This window comes from Parasteatoda tepidariorum, chromosome 10 (assembly GCF_982258835.1).
Source record: "Parasteatoda tepidariorum strain Cologne lab strain chromosome 10, Ptep-v5.0, whole genome shotgun sequence".
Taxonomy (NCBI): domain Eukaryota; kingdom Metazoa; phylum Arthropoda; class Arachnida; order Araneae; family Theridiidae; genus Parasteatoda; species Parasteatoda tepidariorum.
Window position 1 is genome coordinate 70,721,365 of NC_141764.1, and position 19,967 is coordinate 70,741,331.

At 32.1% G+C, this 19,967-nt stretch overlaps 1 protein-coding gene across 34 annotated transcripts in view; it reads left to right on the forward strand.

Annotated features, from left to right (window-relative positions):
* LOC107436243 (uncharacterized) overlaps positions 1 to 19,747 on the forward strand; it is a 336,656-nt gene extending 316,909 nt beyond the window's left edge. For 14 of the 34 annotated variants that reach the window (XM_087152634.1, XM_087152636.1, XM_087152628.1 and 11 more), the window contains 6 exons: positions 932 to 1,038; positions 3,178 to 4,108; positions 5,919 to 6,221; positions 9,366 to 9,491; positions 12,485 to 15,213; positions 17,038 to 17,155. In XM_087152634.1, the coding sequence (XP_087008760.1) occupies positions 932 to 1,038; positions 3,178 to 4,108; positions 5,919 to 6,221; positions 9,366 to 9,491; positions 12,485 to 15,213; positions 17,038 to 17,127 (4,286 nt within the window). In that variant the 3' untranslated portion in view covers positions 17,128 to 17,155. Of the gene's footprint in view, positions 1 to 931; positions 1,039 to 3,177; positions 4,109 to 5,918; positions 6,222 to 9,365; positions 9,492 to 12,484; positions 15,214 to 17,037; positions 17,156 to 18,609 lie in introns of those variants that run through there. The other 20 variants (XM_087152647.1, XM_087152643.1, XM_087152646.1 and 17 more) reach the window with 4 other exon arrangements.
* The last annotated feature ends 220 nt before the right edge of the window (positions 19,748 to 19,967 follow it).

Below are 19,967 nucleotides of genomic sequence, written 5' to 3' on the forward strand. Positions count from 1 at the left end.
TTGCAGTGATGGCACGCGTTAGCAACGCAACCCCGGAAACAAAATTTTGAGGCCTCATTATCATGAGGGGATGCAATACTATGTGGACAAAACCTCCAGGATATGGAGCATTACTTCAAGGAAAAGCGAGCGCAAAAAGCTTTTTTTATCCATACTTTATTTTCTAACCATTACTTTATTTTGTTCCCTCGGTTTTTAATCGGGTATTGCACCAAAAAAAAAACTTCAGCTGCTACAAAATATAAATCTGCATTATTTCTAAATCTAAATTTGAAACTTCGTGAACAAAATTTTAGGTCATATAATTTATTCAACTTGTTCCGTAATCGCAGCCATTAATACTCATGTTTCAAAACCCCTATCGAAAATGAAATCGTACACACATGAATCGTGTACAAATCATGGAACGTAATTTCAAACTGCGAAAAAATTAAGAGATTAAATAAAATTAAGGGTCGCAAATAATTACGACAGAAAGTTAGGGGCTGCAGTAAAAATAAAGTGCCGTCAAAATCAGAATAAGTTGAGTTAAAACACCACAAAACTTGTCTGATTCGAATATTAAGTGTAATCAAACAGGTTCCAGTAATCAATCACTATTTTAAAAAGTACTAATCGAATGTAATGCTTTATTCAACTGACACAAATAGTTATTTAAAAAAGTACAAATAGACTGACACAAATAGTTATTTAAAAAAGTACAAACCGAATGTAATGTTCTATTCAAATGTTTCTTTAATTTCTGACTGACACAGATAGTTATTTAAAAAAGTACTAATCGAATGTAATATTTTATTCAACTGTTTCTTTAATTTCCGACTGACGCTCATAGTTATAATCGTATGTAATAATGTTTTATTCATTTGTTCTTTTAAGTTCTGACTGTCACTGATAGAGTTATTTTTAAAAAAAAATATTATCTTCATTTTAGGTTTAAGAGATAGCATTCGAAATACTAATCTATTTGCATATCCTAAAGTAGAAGAAGAAAAGAAAAAGAAAGGCATTCTCCGATTGTTTTCAAGAAAGAAAAAAGACGTAAGTTACATGTTGTTCTTTTTTTAATTTTATTTTATTCTTTCTTCAATGATTTTATTACTCCGCAATATAAATGATACTTTAAATGCCTCATATATCCCGATAAGTAATACAATTACTAGTTTCTGAAAAATTTACAAATCGGTAACTAGAAGATGATGTAGTTGATTAAATAGGATACGTAATAAAAATTACATTAGTAAAGTTTATCCTAACTATACTTCAAAATGCTTTCTGCTATTTCATTAAAATTAGCATTATTAATAATTTATTTTTATCACTATATTACATAAAAACATAATGGCTAAAACAGCCTTCCATTGCTGTCGGTACGTTTTTATAGGCCTAAAAATCACATGATAGGGTCCAGTTTTCTCACATTAATTTCCATGCTTTTTTTGGTTGTCATCAGCATAAAGTAAATAAAAGTCATAAATATAGTCATATATAAAAGTCATAGTCAGTTTTCCTATAAAATATTTTTGAATTTCTAAATTAAAAGTATCTTCCTGTATTATTTATATTTCTTATTTTACACTGCTTTACTTGTTTTTCTAAATTAAGAGTTTAAAACTAAAAGAGAATGATTTTTCACGTAATTCTATGATATCTTGGATTACTACATTTTAAAATAAATTTATTTCTATCGGTGTCTAAATTTATTTACTGTTTTAGATTTTTTTTTTGTTCAAATTACATTATTATACAATTGGTTACTTGCACTTCAAGAAGAATAAGATCATACCCACACATGTGACATATGACGTCAGCTGCAGCTGATTGTTTATAAGCAAAATGGCGTGTTAAAGTTGAGCTAAGTTTCTCCACATAAGTTAGAATGTTAATTAACGTGAAATTAATTAAATACAGCGCCGTATCGCACATCGAATTCATTGAAATGTAATTCTTTCTAGTCTACTTCTTTTACTTAACTTAGATTTTTTATTTGTTTATGTATTTTAATGTAACCGTAACATATTTTTCCTTTGCGTACTTATTGGCATAATTAATTTGTTTCTGTTTTACATGGTACATTATGCTAAGTAAGAAATATATAGTAAAAGAATTGTAATCTTTGTGAGAGAATATAGAATGTATCACTTAAGAGAATTGTTACTTGATGGTCTTGGCTTATTCGAAATAGAATAGAAAGAACACTTGCTTACGTAAGCAAATGCCACGTTTCAACAACCAATCAAGATCGAGGTACCCACACTACGTCACTGGCAGGTAGCCTATTATGAATTACAGTTAGAGAGATTCGTAAAATAAATAAGAACTTGAAGATTAGCTTCATGCACGATGTGATGCATACACAAATTGTATTTAATATATCCGCTTGTTTAGTAAGAAAAACATTAAATTACAGTTGAATCATAAAGGAAATGTATGGACGTGGAAAAAGCGTAAGCAAGCAAAATTCTTTTCGTTGAATATATTTCAACTTTAGTAGAAAAAAAAACATAATTATTGAAAACAGTAATTATTGAGAAGAAATTATTATCGTTGGCAAGTGGCAGTGAACAGCAGGCTTGGCACCCTACGTAATAAAAAAATGAATTTTAAATTGAAGATTTTAGTCCTAATTGACATTTTTAAGAAAAATTGTTGTTTCTTGGGTAAAGAATTTTGTCAGTCTCATTTAACTGTAAACATTTGTTTGCCTCGCCAAGTTCGCAGGTTTCAGCGGATGACAGTACAAAGCGACAATTTTTCAGTGTTTTCGAAGACGGAAGAAATCAGCAAGCTATTTTGAAAACTAACAGTCGAAGAGATCTTAGAAAACATCTGTTTTGGTAGCAAATTATATCTTATAGAATGCAAACGGTAAGACGCGAACAGTGTGTAAATGAATCATATGGATTAATAAGCTTCGCCAATGGGAAGTTAATGAACAAGAAACAAACGTATCCTTTATTTCCTTTTATCAACCTATAAATAGGGACTTTATTATGGTTTAATGAGCATTGATAGTTTACCAATTTTTAAATTGCATCCTTCCTTTGTTCAAAACCGATTTTGCACCTGCTTAAACTTTATGGCTAAGAGTAAGTTCTCCTTATTTTGTGTTAGATCCAACCTGTTACTTTCAATTTATTTTACCAGTTTTAACATCTAATATTAATTTTGTTTTTTCAGTTTACTGTTGAAACTCCAATAGGAACAAATGGTCTTACATCTTCACAGAGTGAACATTCCACTCTGAACCGAAACAACTACCAACCCAAGCAGAGCATCAAAAGAAAACCAGCTCCAGCACCACCTCCCAGGAACTCATCTCCTCCTCTCATAACTCAAAGTTCGAACTCAATTAACTCACGCCCCGAGTCTGAAATATCGGTCAAAACAGTCGATGAAATCGAAAGCTCGGTTTCCCATTCGAGACATAGTTCTGATTCTAGTGGCTACCATGAACCTTCTGTTTTTAGTGACTGCTCAGAAAACAAATCACCCGAAGCTTCTATAGTGTCCATGAACGATGGTCTACGCCAAGGCAGTCCCTCTCAGAAAGACTACATCGACAACAACGTTCAGATAAAGAGATCATCGATGACTGCTAAAGAAACTAACTTAAAAAGTGTGCCGTCAGGCTCCAGTACTTCCATTATGAGTGCTTCTCGAAAACGAAAAGCTCCTCAGCCTCCAGTTTCAACTTTGCCCGCTATTGAGTCCCCGTCTACTCCTGAAGCGCCTCCAATCGACTCTATCGCTATCGAACTCGCCGACGCTGCTTCTGGCGTGGATACAGTGGATGCCAAAGCGCCAAATGGTAGTGAGATATCTTCTGTGGAACAGGAGTCGGAAGCGATAAAGTATTTGGAGGATGTGCTTCAGGAATCGGAGAGTGGCGTCAAAAACTTTGCCGTGCAAACCATGCTGGATGACAGCGATACTGATTCTCAGAGAGACGAGACGGAAGTGATCTCTGTGTGTCAGGCTGAAGTGCACGCGAACGATCAGGATTCTTCGGACAGCGTAGTTGAACCTCAAACTATAGTCATCCCCGACCCTGCTTTGCCTAGCCTAGCTTCTCAACCAACTCCTAATCCCCAACCTGATGGATGCGAAGGTGAGATAACACGACAGCAGTTCTTGATTAAATTGGAAAATCTCCTGAAATCGAGAATTGCTGTGAGAATATAAATGTTCTATCGAAGACATGATTTCGTTTTGAAGTCTACTTTTTTTTATGATCTTTTATATATTAACTTCATACTGATAATTATAAACACGAATTCATACGTAGCCCACAAATAATATATTCAACAACAGCCATTTGTCTCAGTAGAATTTAAATTCATATCTCATTAGTAAATTTTTGAAGGAAAATAAAGTTACTGAAATTATAAAAGAAGATTAACATTTTAAAGTTCCTACCTGTTTGGCTCATAATAATGTGTTGTGTTCTTCGTTGTTACTTAACTACTCACTTTTACGTACGTGCTTAAGTTGTTTTTTTCGCGATTGTTAAAAATAAAATGAATAGAAAATATGGTTCTTATAGATATAGTATTATCTTTCTCATGACCACAACATTCTTGGGCCGTATCTTTATTAATACACATTATTTAGATCGTTTGTATACATTTGGTCTCACATATCACTCAATATGAAATTTTTTAAAAAATTTATGATAATAATTAATGTCAAACTTAATGTATCCTTAGCCCGGGATAGAACGCTCTCCTCCCAATGAACACAGGTTCGAATCCCAGCTATACGAATTCTGCTCTCGGTTCAGTGCTAGACGGATCATGGGTTTGAGTCCCCTTGCCGTCAGGTTAACCGTGACACGTTTTTGTGGTCACTTCTCCACGTAACACAAATGCGGGTTAGTTCCATCAAAAAGTCCTCCGCGAAGGTAACTTCGTCTCACTGTTTGATCCAAGAATTCTCTTGTCTTTAGGATTGGATTCAAAATTACAAAGCTACGGAATTGAGCATTGATAGATCGAATTGATAGGATTGATCGATAGATTGAATTGATCCTTAACTTAATTGAGTTGGCTTTTCAACGCCAGTTGTAAAATAAAATAAAACTTATTATACCGTAAATTTATTGAAAAAAAAAGTTTTATCTACAAAAACTAATCAAATTATGATGCCAAATGACATAATTTTAAAAAAAATGAGAATTTTAAATAGAGTTGCAATAGGAAAAAAGAACACTGCTTTCAGAGTAAGCATATTCTTGTTTGGTTTGTAGTACACATCGTGTAAAAGAAACATTTCATAGAATTTCAATTATCAGCTTATCATAAACTGAAAATTTAAAGTTTAAAAAATTAAACTTGTATACGTTATTTGTAAGCTAATTATTTCGCACATAACATTTTGTTGTTACCGATCCCCGAGTCTAATTGCATACATGCTAAATGTTACTTGAAAAATTCCATAAAGCTATCTAAGTTGTGTCCACATTTCATTTAACAAATATTTTCCGAACAAAGATTCCCCATAGAGGTAGAATTGTGAGAGTGTTTGTTACTAATAATCACCATTGCAACATTTAAAAATTTATTTCATAGGAAGCAAAATGTGCGTCTAGTTTTGACTCCTTTGACAATAGAAAAGGTATTTATAACAATTCCATGTCATGTAGTATCTTGATGATCGTTAATTTCTTCTGAACTATTAGGTAATTAAATGCCATTCCTATTCATTTAGGATACCAAGCTCAGTTACAGTTAAAAAAAAAAAAGAATGGCTTTTGCACTGCTAAGAATTAGTGAGGCCAAACATCTAACCACAGCTTTTTTTGCAATGTAGAATGATCTTCTTGCAGCTTTTGCTTACCATAACCTCAACTAATCCATTGTATATATATATATATGACATTATTAGAGCATAAATCATTTAGAGAGCTCAATTTATTTTAGCTGTAGATACATCTGCCGACGACAGTGGAATATCACACTCTCTGAACAGTGATGCCGAATCATCTGTCCCTTCTCTCAATTCTGACCTGAAGACTCTGTCCGATTCCGGATGCCACGAAGAGATATATTGCAATGTAACAGGTGGGGTGATTTCTGCTTCTTTATCTACTCCTGTAATTTCTTCTCCAAGACCTGGAGTCGAATCTAAATCGAATGCACCAATACCTCTGCCTAGAATGTCTCTTAAACGAAAAGCTCTAACATCTATGGAGTCCCTAAATTCCAGCATTTATCCGTCTTCTGGTTGGTTGGTTCGCACTTTATTGGTTACTGCCTGAAGCATGCTTTCGTTTCTTTTTTCACTCCAAACAACCTCATGTAGCATGATTCACTCCTTATACGGGAAATGGTCTTGTCTAGATCGCCAATAGATTTTTTTTTTTTTTTTACATTTTTGAAATGTGTGAAAAATTTTATTTTACCCTTAACGGACCTGAAGAATTTCTGATTTACTTCCCAAATGATATAATTAAAATAATTAATATTATGAATTTTACACATAATTAAATTAATTGTAAATCTGACGGCAATACCACTATATAAGCGGCATCGGACTCGATCGGAGCGCGAAGCCGCATTTATGGCGGCATTGATCCACTAAAGGTTAATCCTCAAGATTATAATTGTCACTTTTTTGTGCAAATTTATTATTAATTATGTTTATGGCCGGGATAGCCTAGTTGGTAGGGCACTGGGCCCATGTCCAAGTGGTCGTGGGTTCGATCCCTGTCGGCCGAAGACTCGCCGTGTAGTAAATGGTGACTGATGCACGTTAAATCTGTCGAGTCTCAAAGCCCACCATGTTCCCATAACAAATCAATACCTCTGGGGATACTGAATTAGAGATTGATTGTTCTCTGATTCAGGTCAAAATTACGATCTGTGGAGGAATGAATGGATGTATGAATGGGTCCACCATATAAACGGGTGTGACGTATGGGTGTGGCAGAAGTCGAATTCTTGGCCCATAGATGGCGCCACTGGAAAACAAGAACAATCGCATCCCCTCTGCCTTAATGGCATACGCCAACAACAACAATGTTTATTTTTGTACCACTCTTTTTGTCCTTTGTTACACATTTTTTAAAACTTCTAAGATTTATTATAGGTACTAACAGGACGCTCCTATAATAACCAAGGTTGAACACCGCTTTTACGGGCTCCTTCCCCAAAACGCAAAAAAGTTTAATTTTTATATTAAGATGTTAAGTACTTATCTCAACTGAAAACTAAATGTTTTGAGCCTATATTTCTATTAATATGCACTAAACATGAAAAATGTGTTTACTGAAATTTTGGTCAAATGCGCAAAAAAAGAAACATTTTGACTAATTTTTTCATATTTATGGTCGGGTTTTCATATACAAATACTCAATCTTAATTGTTCACAGCGGTGACCTCAAATATGTTAGTTAATTAGTACAGACGATATTTTATGTACTTTCTCTGAATAAACATACCTTTCTTTCGACGGATTAAAATTACTGACCCCCCCTAATGTAGAGAATTGCATAGCTGGGAAATATGGTTGTCACAGTTTGTTTAGGACAACGGCCCCTTAACGTTAATTTTACATTATGCGTATTTCGCCATACCTTGAGAACTTTTTAAGCGAATTAAAAACTTTTGAACGAAATTAATAAGATTCGTTTTTCAAAAGAAAATTTAATCAAAAATTAATTTCTAAGTATTTATTGCTTTATTTAATAGTAATTGAAAACACTTTGAATTGTAAGGTATATATATATATATCACATTAAAAAATGTAATTATAAAATTGGAATGAAATCGGTCCAATAGTTCTCGAGATATTAAATAGACTTCACATTTTTTTTAAATTTTATAGCTCAGAAACAATTTGAACGATTTAGTTCAAATTTTTTAACGTTTCGTTATTTGCGCTCTGTACATTGTAAAAATATAAATGCATTAAATATAAAAATGATTTCTCAAAAAAAAAAAAACTTTTTTTTTTAAAAAAATTAAAAGCATTGATTTTTTGCCAGGCCTAGCCTTGGAACAATCATCCCCCACCCTTTTGTAGGGCCTTGATAATAGCATTAAAATAGCCAACACATCATGATAAATATATTTTTAGACTGCTTTTACATCATATAAAGTCAAATAACTTATTTAAACAGAACCACTTATTTTTGTAACTGTTAACTGTAACTTAAACAGATTTCAAATCCCCAGAAACGTATTTTGATGGATGTAACATTTCCTCACATGCTTGAGTTATTTGACAAAAACTTCCACCCATTACTAAAAGAGATTCATAGAATGAATAAATTAATCAAAGCAATGAACCAGTCCTGCAATCTTAATACATTTAAAAAGCTTTTCTGGAAGTCAAATAAAGCTACTATTGGAATTGAAATAACATTAAATTTTTTTTAATTGAGAAGAAGTATATATCAAGGATTTTGTTTCAATGAGTATTACATTTGTATAGAATTCAAAGCAATTTTTACAATTCAACAATAATAAAAATGTACTAAAAAGAATAGAATAAACAAACCTTTAAGGTATTGGTAGTGAAAGAGTACATTTTTTTTTATTATTTGTTATTATTTTTAAAATGGTTCAAATGGTAAAAATTTTAAAATGGTTCAAGGTCCAAAGAATTTAATGCAATTTGGTACTTGCACTTCAAGAAGATCACAAATACCCACACATAACCTATGACGTCAGCACCAGTTAATCGTTAGAATATTAATTAACGTGAAGTTAAATACAACGCCGTATCACACATCGAATTTGCTGAAATTTTATTGTTTCTCGCCTACTCTCTTACTTAACTTAGATTTTTTGTTTGCTTATTGTAACAGTAATATATTTTTGCTTTGTGTTCATGGCAACATCGATACATAATTAGATTATGTCCTGAATGGCTTCGTGCCTGTGTTTGTGTTAGGTAAGATAAATATAGTGAAAGAATTGAAATCTTTGTGAAAGAATATAGAATGAGTCACTTAAGAGAATTGATACTTGACGGTCTTGGCTTACTCGAAATAGACTGGATAAAACAGAATCGTAAACAAATGCCACGTTTCAACAACCAATCAGGATCGAGATACACACCCAACGTCACTTGCAGGTACCCCATTTAACCTTTTTTTTTTTTTTTTTGAAGTTTAAAAAAGAAGTCGTCAGTTCACTGGCATTAGAGATTTCAAAAAGAGAGAATTTTTACGAAACAAAAATATTACATAAATTTAGAAGATAAAAACTGGCACCTAGACAAGACTATCCCCAAAAATTACCCTGAATGCATGGAATAGGAATTGTTTAAGTCAGTTTATTTAAACTTTGGATTATCGAATTAAAGATTACAACTACGTTTTATTTAATTTATAATTTATTTGATGAACATTTTTGTTGCAGATTCCTTAGATGCAAAATCAGTGCCTTCTAGCGATGAATTTCCTGTACAGGATTGCATTATAAGTAAAGAAGAGGAAACTTCAATGAAGAAACAGGATGTTGACATTTTTGAAGGTGAATATTCAAGTGAGCCAAATTCATATTTCTCACAAAGATATCAATTCTTAATAATAATGTAACAGAACTTGGTAGCAGTAACCTCTGTTATCTGATGATCGGGTTAACATATTTGAAAAGGTGGCTACTAAAATTTGCTATTATAGATTTTATAACCGCCGTTGAACAACCGACTCAATATTGAGTTTACGGCTACCAATGTTTTAACTCCGTATAATTGTAATTTTGAACCCAATCCAGAAGACAAGGAAACTCCTGGATGAAGTAGGGAGAGAAATTTGAACTAATCCGTATTTGCGCTACATGGAGAGGAAAACCTCCTACGGTAAGCCTGACGGCAAGGGGACTCTAACTTACGATTCGTTTATCAATGAGGATATTTTATGTCAACACTGTGCTCGGTGCGAGCCGGTTGCGGAATTCGTATACGGGTCACCTAATTGACCCTGAGAGGGACTCTGTATCACCTGAGACATACTAAAATTTTTCGCACTGTAAAAATCCAATACAGTGCTTAACTTACTCCCTTTAGTCAGCAAGTGAAGCGTGCAAAATAAAAAATGAAATCGGTTAAATAGTTTCCAAGTTAGGAAATTAGAAGGGAAAAAAAAGCTATATTTTTCGACTTTTATTACTCAATATTCTACCGATTTCGTACAAATTTTGAATTTAGTCATTTAAAATTACAGATCAAAACGCAGCAAAAATTTTTATGCCTTACAATTTTCGAACCTTATTAATAATAATAAATAAATAAAATCTAATTTTTTGCATGGTTATTATATTCAGATAAGTGAATTTTATAATTGGGGTGCAAAAAATTTCCGATTCGTTTAAAGACTTTTTGGGTATAACGAAATACACAAAAAGTGAAATTAACAGTATAGAGCTCAAATTTTTGACCTCCCACCGGACTGGACCATATTTTCTAGATTGTGGTTAGCCCCGCATTTCGATAGCCAAAACCCCAAATAAATCGAAGAAAAGGCATACTTATACAAAGAAAGAAGTTATTTATAGTGATATCTTTCTTATTTTACGAACTGTGCATAATTTTTTTTATTTAACCTGTACATAATTCAAAACTTAATTACTTACTGAGTGAAGCATAAATTAGTCTCTCTATATTATAATTTATCCGCACTGCTGATCATTCATCAATTTGCGAAACGGTCTTTCGTCAATTCATCGTGGGACAATTTCCCACGTCAAACTGTGAGCGATGAATCGACCCGCAACAAACTGTGAGCGACGATTTGACGCAGAACCTGCGACCCATGAGTTGAGTTCTCCCATAATACCATCCTTATACGATATGCAAATAGCTTGAAAACGAATCTTGATACGTGATATATGTAAATCATATGAATACAAATCGCGATGATTTGATTCTTAACATTTATATGAATTGCTTTGGGTAAAATTAATAATTCGGATGAATTCTAAGTAAATATAATCGCACTATTCATGCACATTCGTAATACGATGTTGCATTGAAATTTAACAAAATATCGTTTTTGCAATTTTGGACGAATTGATGCAGAACCTGCAACCCATAAGTTGAGATCTCCCACAATACCATCCCTATACGATATGCAAATAGCTTGAAAACGAATCTTGATACGTGATATATGTAAATCATATGAATACAAATCGCGATGATTTGATTCTTAACATTTATATGAATTGCTTTGGGTAAAATTAATAATTCGGATGAATTCTAAGTAAATATAATCGCACTATTCACGCACATTCGTAATACGATGTTGCATTGAAATTTAACAAAATATCGTTTTTGCAATTTTGGACGAATTGATGCAGAACCTGCCACCCATAAGTTGAGATCTCCCATAATACCATCCCTATACGATATGCAAATAGCTTGAAAACGAATCTTGATACGTGATCTATGTAAATCATATGAATACAAATCGCGATGATTTGATTCTTAACATTTATATGAATTGCTTTGGGTAAAATTAATGATTCGAATGAATGCTAAAAAATATAATCGCACTATTCACGCAGATTCGTAATACGATGTTGGATCGGAATTTAAGAAAATATCGTTTTATCAATTTTGGACGAACTCTCACAAAGTTATTGCGTCATAGAAGTTAACTAATTTCTTTCTAATTTGTCAGCTCATTACATTTTGTCTATTACCTTAACTGTAAAATATTTTATGTCATATCTTATCAAATATCTTTTTGTTTACTTATTCGTAACATTTGCGCAGTTACGGCTTTTTTAGAATGCCAAGCAAAAGATCTCCTATTTTAGTAGAAAACGACAGTGTAAAATTGCTCGTTTGCTTTTTGCACTAAATTTTCGACTTTAAAGCAATGATTTAGGCTGGAATGGGATGGATTAAAGGTTTTGCGGCCCATTGCAGAAAATTTTAATGATAGTTTGCGCCTTTGCATCGCTGCAAAAGGCGGCCTTTTTTTTTTATCCCAATTATATTTATATTTTTGCAAAAGTCTACTCTTATTATTATTATTTTTTTGTTTATTTATTTTCAATAAAGTTACATTAAATATTGTTAACTGCACCCTATATGTTAGTTACCTGCTACAGATTACCTATTATGTTATAGTTTAATGTACATTTATGAAGTTAACTCAGCTAAGTCCCCTGTTATGACAATTTCTATTTGTCATCTTAACCTGTAAGTATCCAAAAATCGAGATTCTACGAAAAAAGAAAAAACACACAAAATGTTCATGATATACTTAAGTTTTTACATTTAATGCAATCAATTGTGATTTCTCTCAAAACTAATAATTCTAGATTACTCATTACATTTTAAATGGAATTCTTCTGTTATGGTAATTTTTTAAATTTTAGACAAGCATTCAATGTTCAAAATGTTACTTTTCAAAATACATTCAAATCCCTGTCACCTGAATTTCAAACAAATATTTCTCTATCATGTATGTCAAACCTTAATGCGTCCTAAATATAATGTGATAATTTATTTCATTATTTTCGAATTCCAGATGAAAATTCTCCTGGAACAGTCACCGCCACTAGTGACGACAGCACTAATTCAGAAGCAAACAATGCAACTGAAAGGACAGTTCTTGTTTCCGATGATCAATTATCAAACTGCGACGAAAAAATTTTCACTACAGAGGTAACAACAGCTGATCAAAAACTTATCTCCGACCTTGAAGATTCCAAAGAATCGAAGTGTGATAATATTTGCAGTGATAAGATTAGCGTCGTCAGTTCCATTTCCACTGATAGTGCTCACGGTAGTGTTTCTAATACGCCTCCTGTTCAGAGAAAGCTGGATAATTTCGCTTTGGGTTGTTACAAAAAACAACCAGACATCGATATCTATAGTGCTCATGGTGCAGAGCAAAAAGTTACAATGGATAAAACCCAATCGGAAATCTCTTCGATTGCGCGTGAAATTGTTAAACCTGTGCGGAAAAGCAAGCTCCAACCTGATGTTCGAATAACTTCTTTTAAAGAGCGAAACCAGGCTGGTGTTTCAGAAACTTCGAAAGGAAATGTTTTGGAAAAATGTTCGCAGCTGAGTAGTATGAGTACGTTGCCTTTAACAGGAAGATCATCCTCACTATTTAATCTCATGCCGCAACAGAAAGTTCAAATTAGGACTATAGAAACTGAAAGTTTGCCAGAAGTTGCTGATGATGGTCTGAAACGGACTCAATCAGATCAAAATATTGCTAAGGAATTAGAGCCTCATGAGCTTAAAGCTAGTTTTATTCAAGAGCAAAAGCGTTTGCAAGAGGAATATCTGAGGTTGCAAGAGAAATTTATGTCTTGGCAAAAGCAGTTGCTCAGTAATCAGAACTTGCTGCAAAATGAAGAAATAGTATCTCAGATGCCACAGATGCCTTTTCCTTCTTTAGAAAGTATAACTAATTTAGAAACTTTAACTAAAAAGACACCTAGTGAAATTGTAGTGAACCATAAACCCGATGACAATGTAAATTTTAGCGAATATAAAACAAGGTCTTTGCCGAGACCAAAGACAAAGTCATTGTCTCTGAAAGAATCAAGTCAACAAAAACAATCACCACTGACCCAACCCGTGATTAAAGCATCTGTTGTGGAAATTGACATAAATCCACAAGAGACTCCAAAAAGACCAGATACATTAGAAGGCTGTTCGGTTGATACACAGGCAACTATAGATCATGATGACAAAGTGGTCCAGGTGCCATCCCCGCAAGATAAAGTAACATCTGGTACACAAGCACCTTCTCCAGAAAATGTAATTAGTAAAGAAACTTCTGCACAGACTAGTGATACAATTCAAGTATCATCACCAGAGGTTAGCAGCATCTCTGATTCTGCACCTTCTCCAGACAGTGATAACAGCAAATCTCAAACTCTTCCTAGACCTAAATCAAAACCTGTAAGTGCCTTACAACAACCCTCACAGACTATGACCTTAAACAGAAATACAAGGTCAAAGTTACAAGCTGTGTCTGTTACTATTGGCTCATGGCAGCAGAGACAAGCAGCAGTTACTGAAATAGAGACTTCTAATATTGCCTCTTCGAGATCAAAATTTAAGAGTTTAGAAACCATTCCTCCAAACACTAGTAAGTCAATTCCATCTTCGATAGAAAAAAGAAAATTACCACCAGTTCCTACTGAAAACGTAAGTACATTGCCAAAATCTATTGTTAATCCTTTAGAGCCCAATATAGATGTTATTACAGTTCCAAAAACAGTGCCTAAAACCAAGACTTCTGTACAAAGAGAGACAAACGAGTATGAGAAATCAGCTACAATTGGCAATGTTAGTGAAGTTACAAAAACTGCTCCAAAAACAGTTGAAAAAGTTCCACAGAAACAAAAAATGGAAGTAAAACTGTCATCGAGGGAGCCAACTGCTACTTTCAAACAGGCCAAACCTTTTGTAAAGTTATCGAGCATGAAGGATGAGCCTCATCAAACTTCCATAGTTGGCTTGAGAAAGTGGCCTTTATCCAATATCAGCGAGAGTCCAGTCTCTGGTGATGGCAAGCAATCCATATTGGAAGATTTGAAATCTAGTTCCAAAAAACCTGGTGGTTTTGTTCAAGAAAAAATCCGTAGAGCAGAAGTAGACTTGCGCAAGCCAAAACCAGTGAAATCAGAACTTCCAGCTTCAAACGTTCAGCTCAAATCATCAAAGACTGAGCCATTAACCACCCCAAAAGAAACTGTTGGTGACGCATCAAAATTACATATCAGTAAAATTAGTATCAAAAATTCTAATACTGTTCCCGATTCTAACGTAACTGCTGTAAAAGAAATTAGAACAACTAGTGATATTGTAAATAATAAAAATAGAAACACTATTCCAAAATCGCAGTCACTAAATTCAGAACTGATGTCTGTATTTTCTAGAAAGACTTCTAAGGACTCGGGTGTGCAACCATTACGGGAAGCCAAATTGAATGGTGTGACAACAAATGCCGTGACTGTAAACGGAGGAGTGCAGTCTTCTCCCCCTCCACCACCACCACCCCCTCCACCATCCTTACCACAAACTGTAAATTCCACCATGCCCACAATACCTCCAGCTGAACAAATACCCATATCCAGTCAGCTTGTTATGGCTGGTAGTTCAAAAACATTACCTGCTAGAAGAAAAGATTCTAAGAAGAGTCCAACTAAGCGTAATACGAAAAGTTCTGATCCCAGAGAAGAGCTTATGTTGGAAATTAGAGGTTTTGGAGGAAAACAGGCATTGCGCACGGTAAATATGCAATTCTCCTTATTCTGTCAATTATTGTACTTTTTTTTTTATTGTTGACTTGCAACTAAAAGCAAAAATGTCACCTTTTCTAACTAGATATCAGTAATCAGAACTACAATAATACATGTAACGTTAACAAAATTCAAATTAGCGCAATTTTAAGATAGTTTTACAGTGTAATTCTATAATAATTTTACACCTAATGTTAATAATATTATGGATGAATTTACTGTTAAATTACATAAAATTAACACTTTTTTCTTTCGAATATTCGCAGCAAACAACCAAATATCATAACTCAAAGGTAGTTAAGAAGAAAAATTTTTTAACAGATTATTAAAAAAATTCCCAAACACACTAATTTTTATTACTTCACCATAACACTGTACTACGAAATCGTAATAATTACAAAACGTAATAGTTGGCCCCTTTGCATAAGGAAAATTGCACATATATTTTTGGTACGAAATATTGCAAAATTTGATATTAAAAACTTACTATCTATTATTATAAAATTATTTACATACAGATTTTTTATGTAATTGTTTTTTAATAAACCTCAAGATAGTTTGGAATTCCTCAAATGATCTGCAAACTTATGCCAGTTTTGAAAAGTAACACTTTACTTTTGCGAACACTTTTAAGATAAGATGAGGATTAAGATTTAGTAGGATTTCCTATGACACAAAGTTTTAAGAACTCACTTTCTTTTACAATTTCCAACATTTTCAATTTTACTGTCAATCAATTTTACAATTTCTAACATTTTCAAATCGATCATTTGCTGTGTATACAAATGTTACTTTGAGATTACTTAGTTATATTTTTTATAGTTATAAATATTGTTATTAATTTCTCTACTATTAAAAGTTATTATTCTGATTAATAGATAAGAAATTTAATATTTTAAGTATAATAATCAAATTTAATTCCAAAATATTATTTCAATAACATATTACAGTAACAGATTTTAAGATGATTTTCAACAATTCTCTTTACAAAGTTTTGACTTATTAATTACAAACTTAAACAGAATGTTATTGAGAATTCTTATGTATTACATTTTAACCCTTTGATGCAGATGGGACGGTATCTTTTATATATATTATATTCCCTGACGCTCTAATTAGAAGCAACAATATATTTTGCAAATTTTTTAATTATAAAAAACACTCTAGTAGTTACTAACTAAAAAGAATCTTCAAGATTATCAGATTTATAAATGTACTAAAAAATATAAAATCCAAAAAAAAAGTAGTTTGTGTTTCTTTTTCACTTATATTCGAAAATTTATCAATAATTGATATTGTAAATTAAAGCAATTTTAATCATGAATAATTATTTATCTTAGATCTAAATAAGTGCAAATTTGAAATATTATTGTTCGGATGTGAGCCGTGTTTGGAAGATTTTTTCTTTAACGCTGAAAAAAAAAACACTAGTGTTTCATGCTGTATTTCATAACCATAAATTATTAAACTGTGAAATATATTTTTCGCTTATTTTGCCCTAAATTAATAAATAAAAAAAGTATGAAAAATATGTTTAATAAAAATTCTATGTTAAAGAGTAAAAACCGGTAAACCAGTTATTTTGATGTTAACCAATGCATTTCATAGAAATAAGTTCTAATTGGTATTTTTTTTTTTAACTTAGCAATACTAAAGATAAATTTAACATAAGTTAAAATCACACATTAAATAATGTACAAAAACACTTTTTCCACACATAAGAAAACTATATTTAAAAATATATTTGAATTGTATAGTTTTGCAATGTATTTTGTAGTTTGGTATCATAACAATGTCTCTTTGAACCTATTAGCTGTATGAAAAATCCTGTTTAACATTCCTCAAAAAGTCGCCAAAGAAGAAAACGAAGCAAGAGTCTGGTACCTCCTCTCACCAGCAGTGATAAAAAGTTCTATTTTTTAGGAATCGAATCTAAATTTATTTGGAAATTAACGCAAGTATAAAACAACCATGACAGCATGAAAAATAAATAATAAGCAAGAAAAGCTTCTTTAATTGTAAATTTTTTAAGTTTACTATTTTTTTAAGTATGTAGCTTTTGCCCTTTAGTTGCTAAGCCTGCAATTTTTTGTTTATTACAAGATGGCGCTTTTTTAGTTTTGCATGATAGTGCAATTTGATTTAAATTTTATTGCATGCATTTGGCTTTTTCCTCCTGGTTTCATCAGTAAAAAAGTAATACTTCATTTTATTTTTTCCACTCTTATTAGATTAGAATATTACTAGAAATCTTGTTTCCAAAAATTATTCGCTCATAAAAATGGTGTCAAAGCATGAAGTAATTTTTTTAAAAAAAATAAAAATCCTATTTTACAACTTTTTATTTTTTAGAGTATCTGTGTATCATAATCATGGCCCTAGACCTTAATTTTTTTAAATTCTTGCCAAAATAAAAAAAAGTATACACATTGCATAGGGATCGCAAGTTAATAGTTTAGCTAGAAACAAGCAAAAACGTTAACACAATCTAATAAAACACTACTGAGGAAAGAGAGAACCTGGCAACATTAAAACCAGTTTGATTGCTCATAAAACTAAAAGCTTTCAGCTCTTCGTTTCCTTTAAAAAGTCAGATTTAAAATGTCTAAAATGTCTTTTTTTTTTTTTTTTAGTTCTTTCAAAAAGTCGCATATTTTCTTTCAATTACCTCTTGAAGAGCCAAATAGATGAATGTGACAAATGATATTTTATTAAGATTTTCATTATCGTTTTGATCTGGGGTTATCATTTATTCTTCAAAGCTTTTAAATGTAGGTCAAAACGAAAGAATACTGATGGATATACAAATGGATTTGCAATTTTTTAGTATATTTTCTCAAAAATACTGAAATTACATTCAGTTCTTTAATTTGTATTGAAATGCGTGCTTATTGGTTTTGGTTGTTACTTTAATAATCATATAAACCAGCATATTTTTGAATAATTTGATATTTTTTTATATAACTAATCCTTTGTTGTAAAAATCTCTTAACACGATTTCCAAAGTTTTTTTGTTAAGGGCAGGCACTGAACTTATCGTTCTTCGCCGTGGAAGTGTCGCTCATTTTGCGTTGCCTGGTGAACACCTTGTGACCAAAGTCACGAAAGCGAGTAACATTACACACGCCACCAATACCCGTTCATAGATAGTGTGGGCCAAATTCATACACAACAGAAGATAACAAACAGAGAAACATCCATGCCCTGAACGGGATTCAAACCCATTGGCTTCGCAGTCAGGCACACTAACCGATCGGCTACCTGGCCGTCCAAATTCCAAAATCAACACGCCGTTACAAAATGATTGAAGTTTAAATCTATTTACATTTCGTTGTGATTCTTCTATAATACATTTTATTTTTTAACCTCTTCTTTTCCTTTTTAGGTCCCAGGGAAGACCAGTTATAACCTCAAAGTGTTTGGTACGGCTTCCACTGTGAATACTTAAAACTTTTTCTCCTCTTCAGTCCCGCTACTGCTGAAGAAATCTGGTCAAGGTGCCTAAAAATAATCAACTAAATAGTCATTGACTGAACCTCTTGAATTTCCGAGTGATTCGCAAAATGTAAATATGTAATTGTCTATAATTAAATAATAGAGAGAGTTTATATCATCCCTCTCAGTGATAGAGCTTCTATTGTGCCAGTACAGAGAATTAACGCAGTTGCTGTTGCTAAAAAACTGATTCTTGAAGAGAAATTGTTTTTTCTATGCCGAGTTGGAGTTGCAATACTTCTGTTAGTGCCTGTTTTTAAGTGCCACAAGTAAAGCTCAATATCAAAACACCAAAGACTCTTTTAATTTCTCTGAAACAGTTGTACGAGGGTGAATTGGTGTGACAAATTATAAAAAGTTATATTATTATATAAATATATATATATATTATATAAAGCTTTATTTTTCTCTCATCTGATTGTAAACCCTACTTAATTATGTGGTGAAAAAAAAACTGATTTCTTTTTTAAGGAAGTATGTGTGTGTATAGCAGATTGAATTGGAATCGATATATACATATCTGCTATTCCTGATATTTTTTAATTTTTGCCATTGAATCATCAATTTTCTGTAATAAAATGGGAGTTTTTTAGCAACCACTTTTTTCAGTCATTAAAAAGAGAAGCAGGAATTTTTAGCCACAAGAGTGCCTCTTTACAATGGGAACAGTTGATATTATGAACGCATGTTAAACGTTTGCCTTGAGGCGGTTCTAATGTGTATAAAAATATGGAGTTTACTAAATGAGAAATACTATCTATCGACCTATGTTGAAGTTTTAGATGTAAAATGTATTTTTGAAAAGTAAATAAATGTTTTCAATTTGTGTGCTATGATGTGCTACGGTTATATGAAGTATAATTTATGAATCACTATTCCTGTTTTAAAAAGGCATTTTTTTTTTTAATTTAAAGTTTGATTTCTTTTTTTTTTCATTGATTAGTTCTATTGAAATTTTTATTGAAAAATATTGCTTTTATTTTAAAATTTGTGTTTTGAATCTTTTAATAAAGATTTATTATTTTGAAGTTGAAATTTTTCTTATTACATTACATTAATTAATGTCTATTTTCCTGAAAGGGATTTATTAATGTTTTATTATCCTAACTTTCCGATCTAATTCTTCAGATCTCGTTTTAAGCTATTTGTGAGTGTTCTAACATCCCGAACTTCTTCAAATTAAAATAATCGATTAGAAGAACCTAAGGAATTGGATTTCCGATTCAATATCTTACTTTTAAATAATGC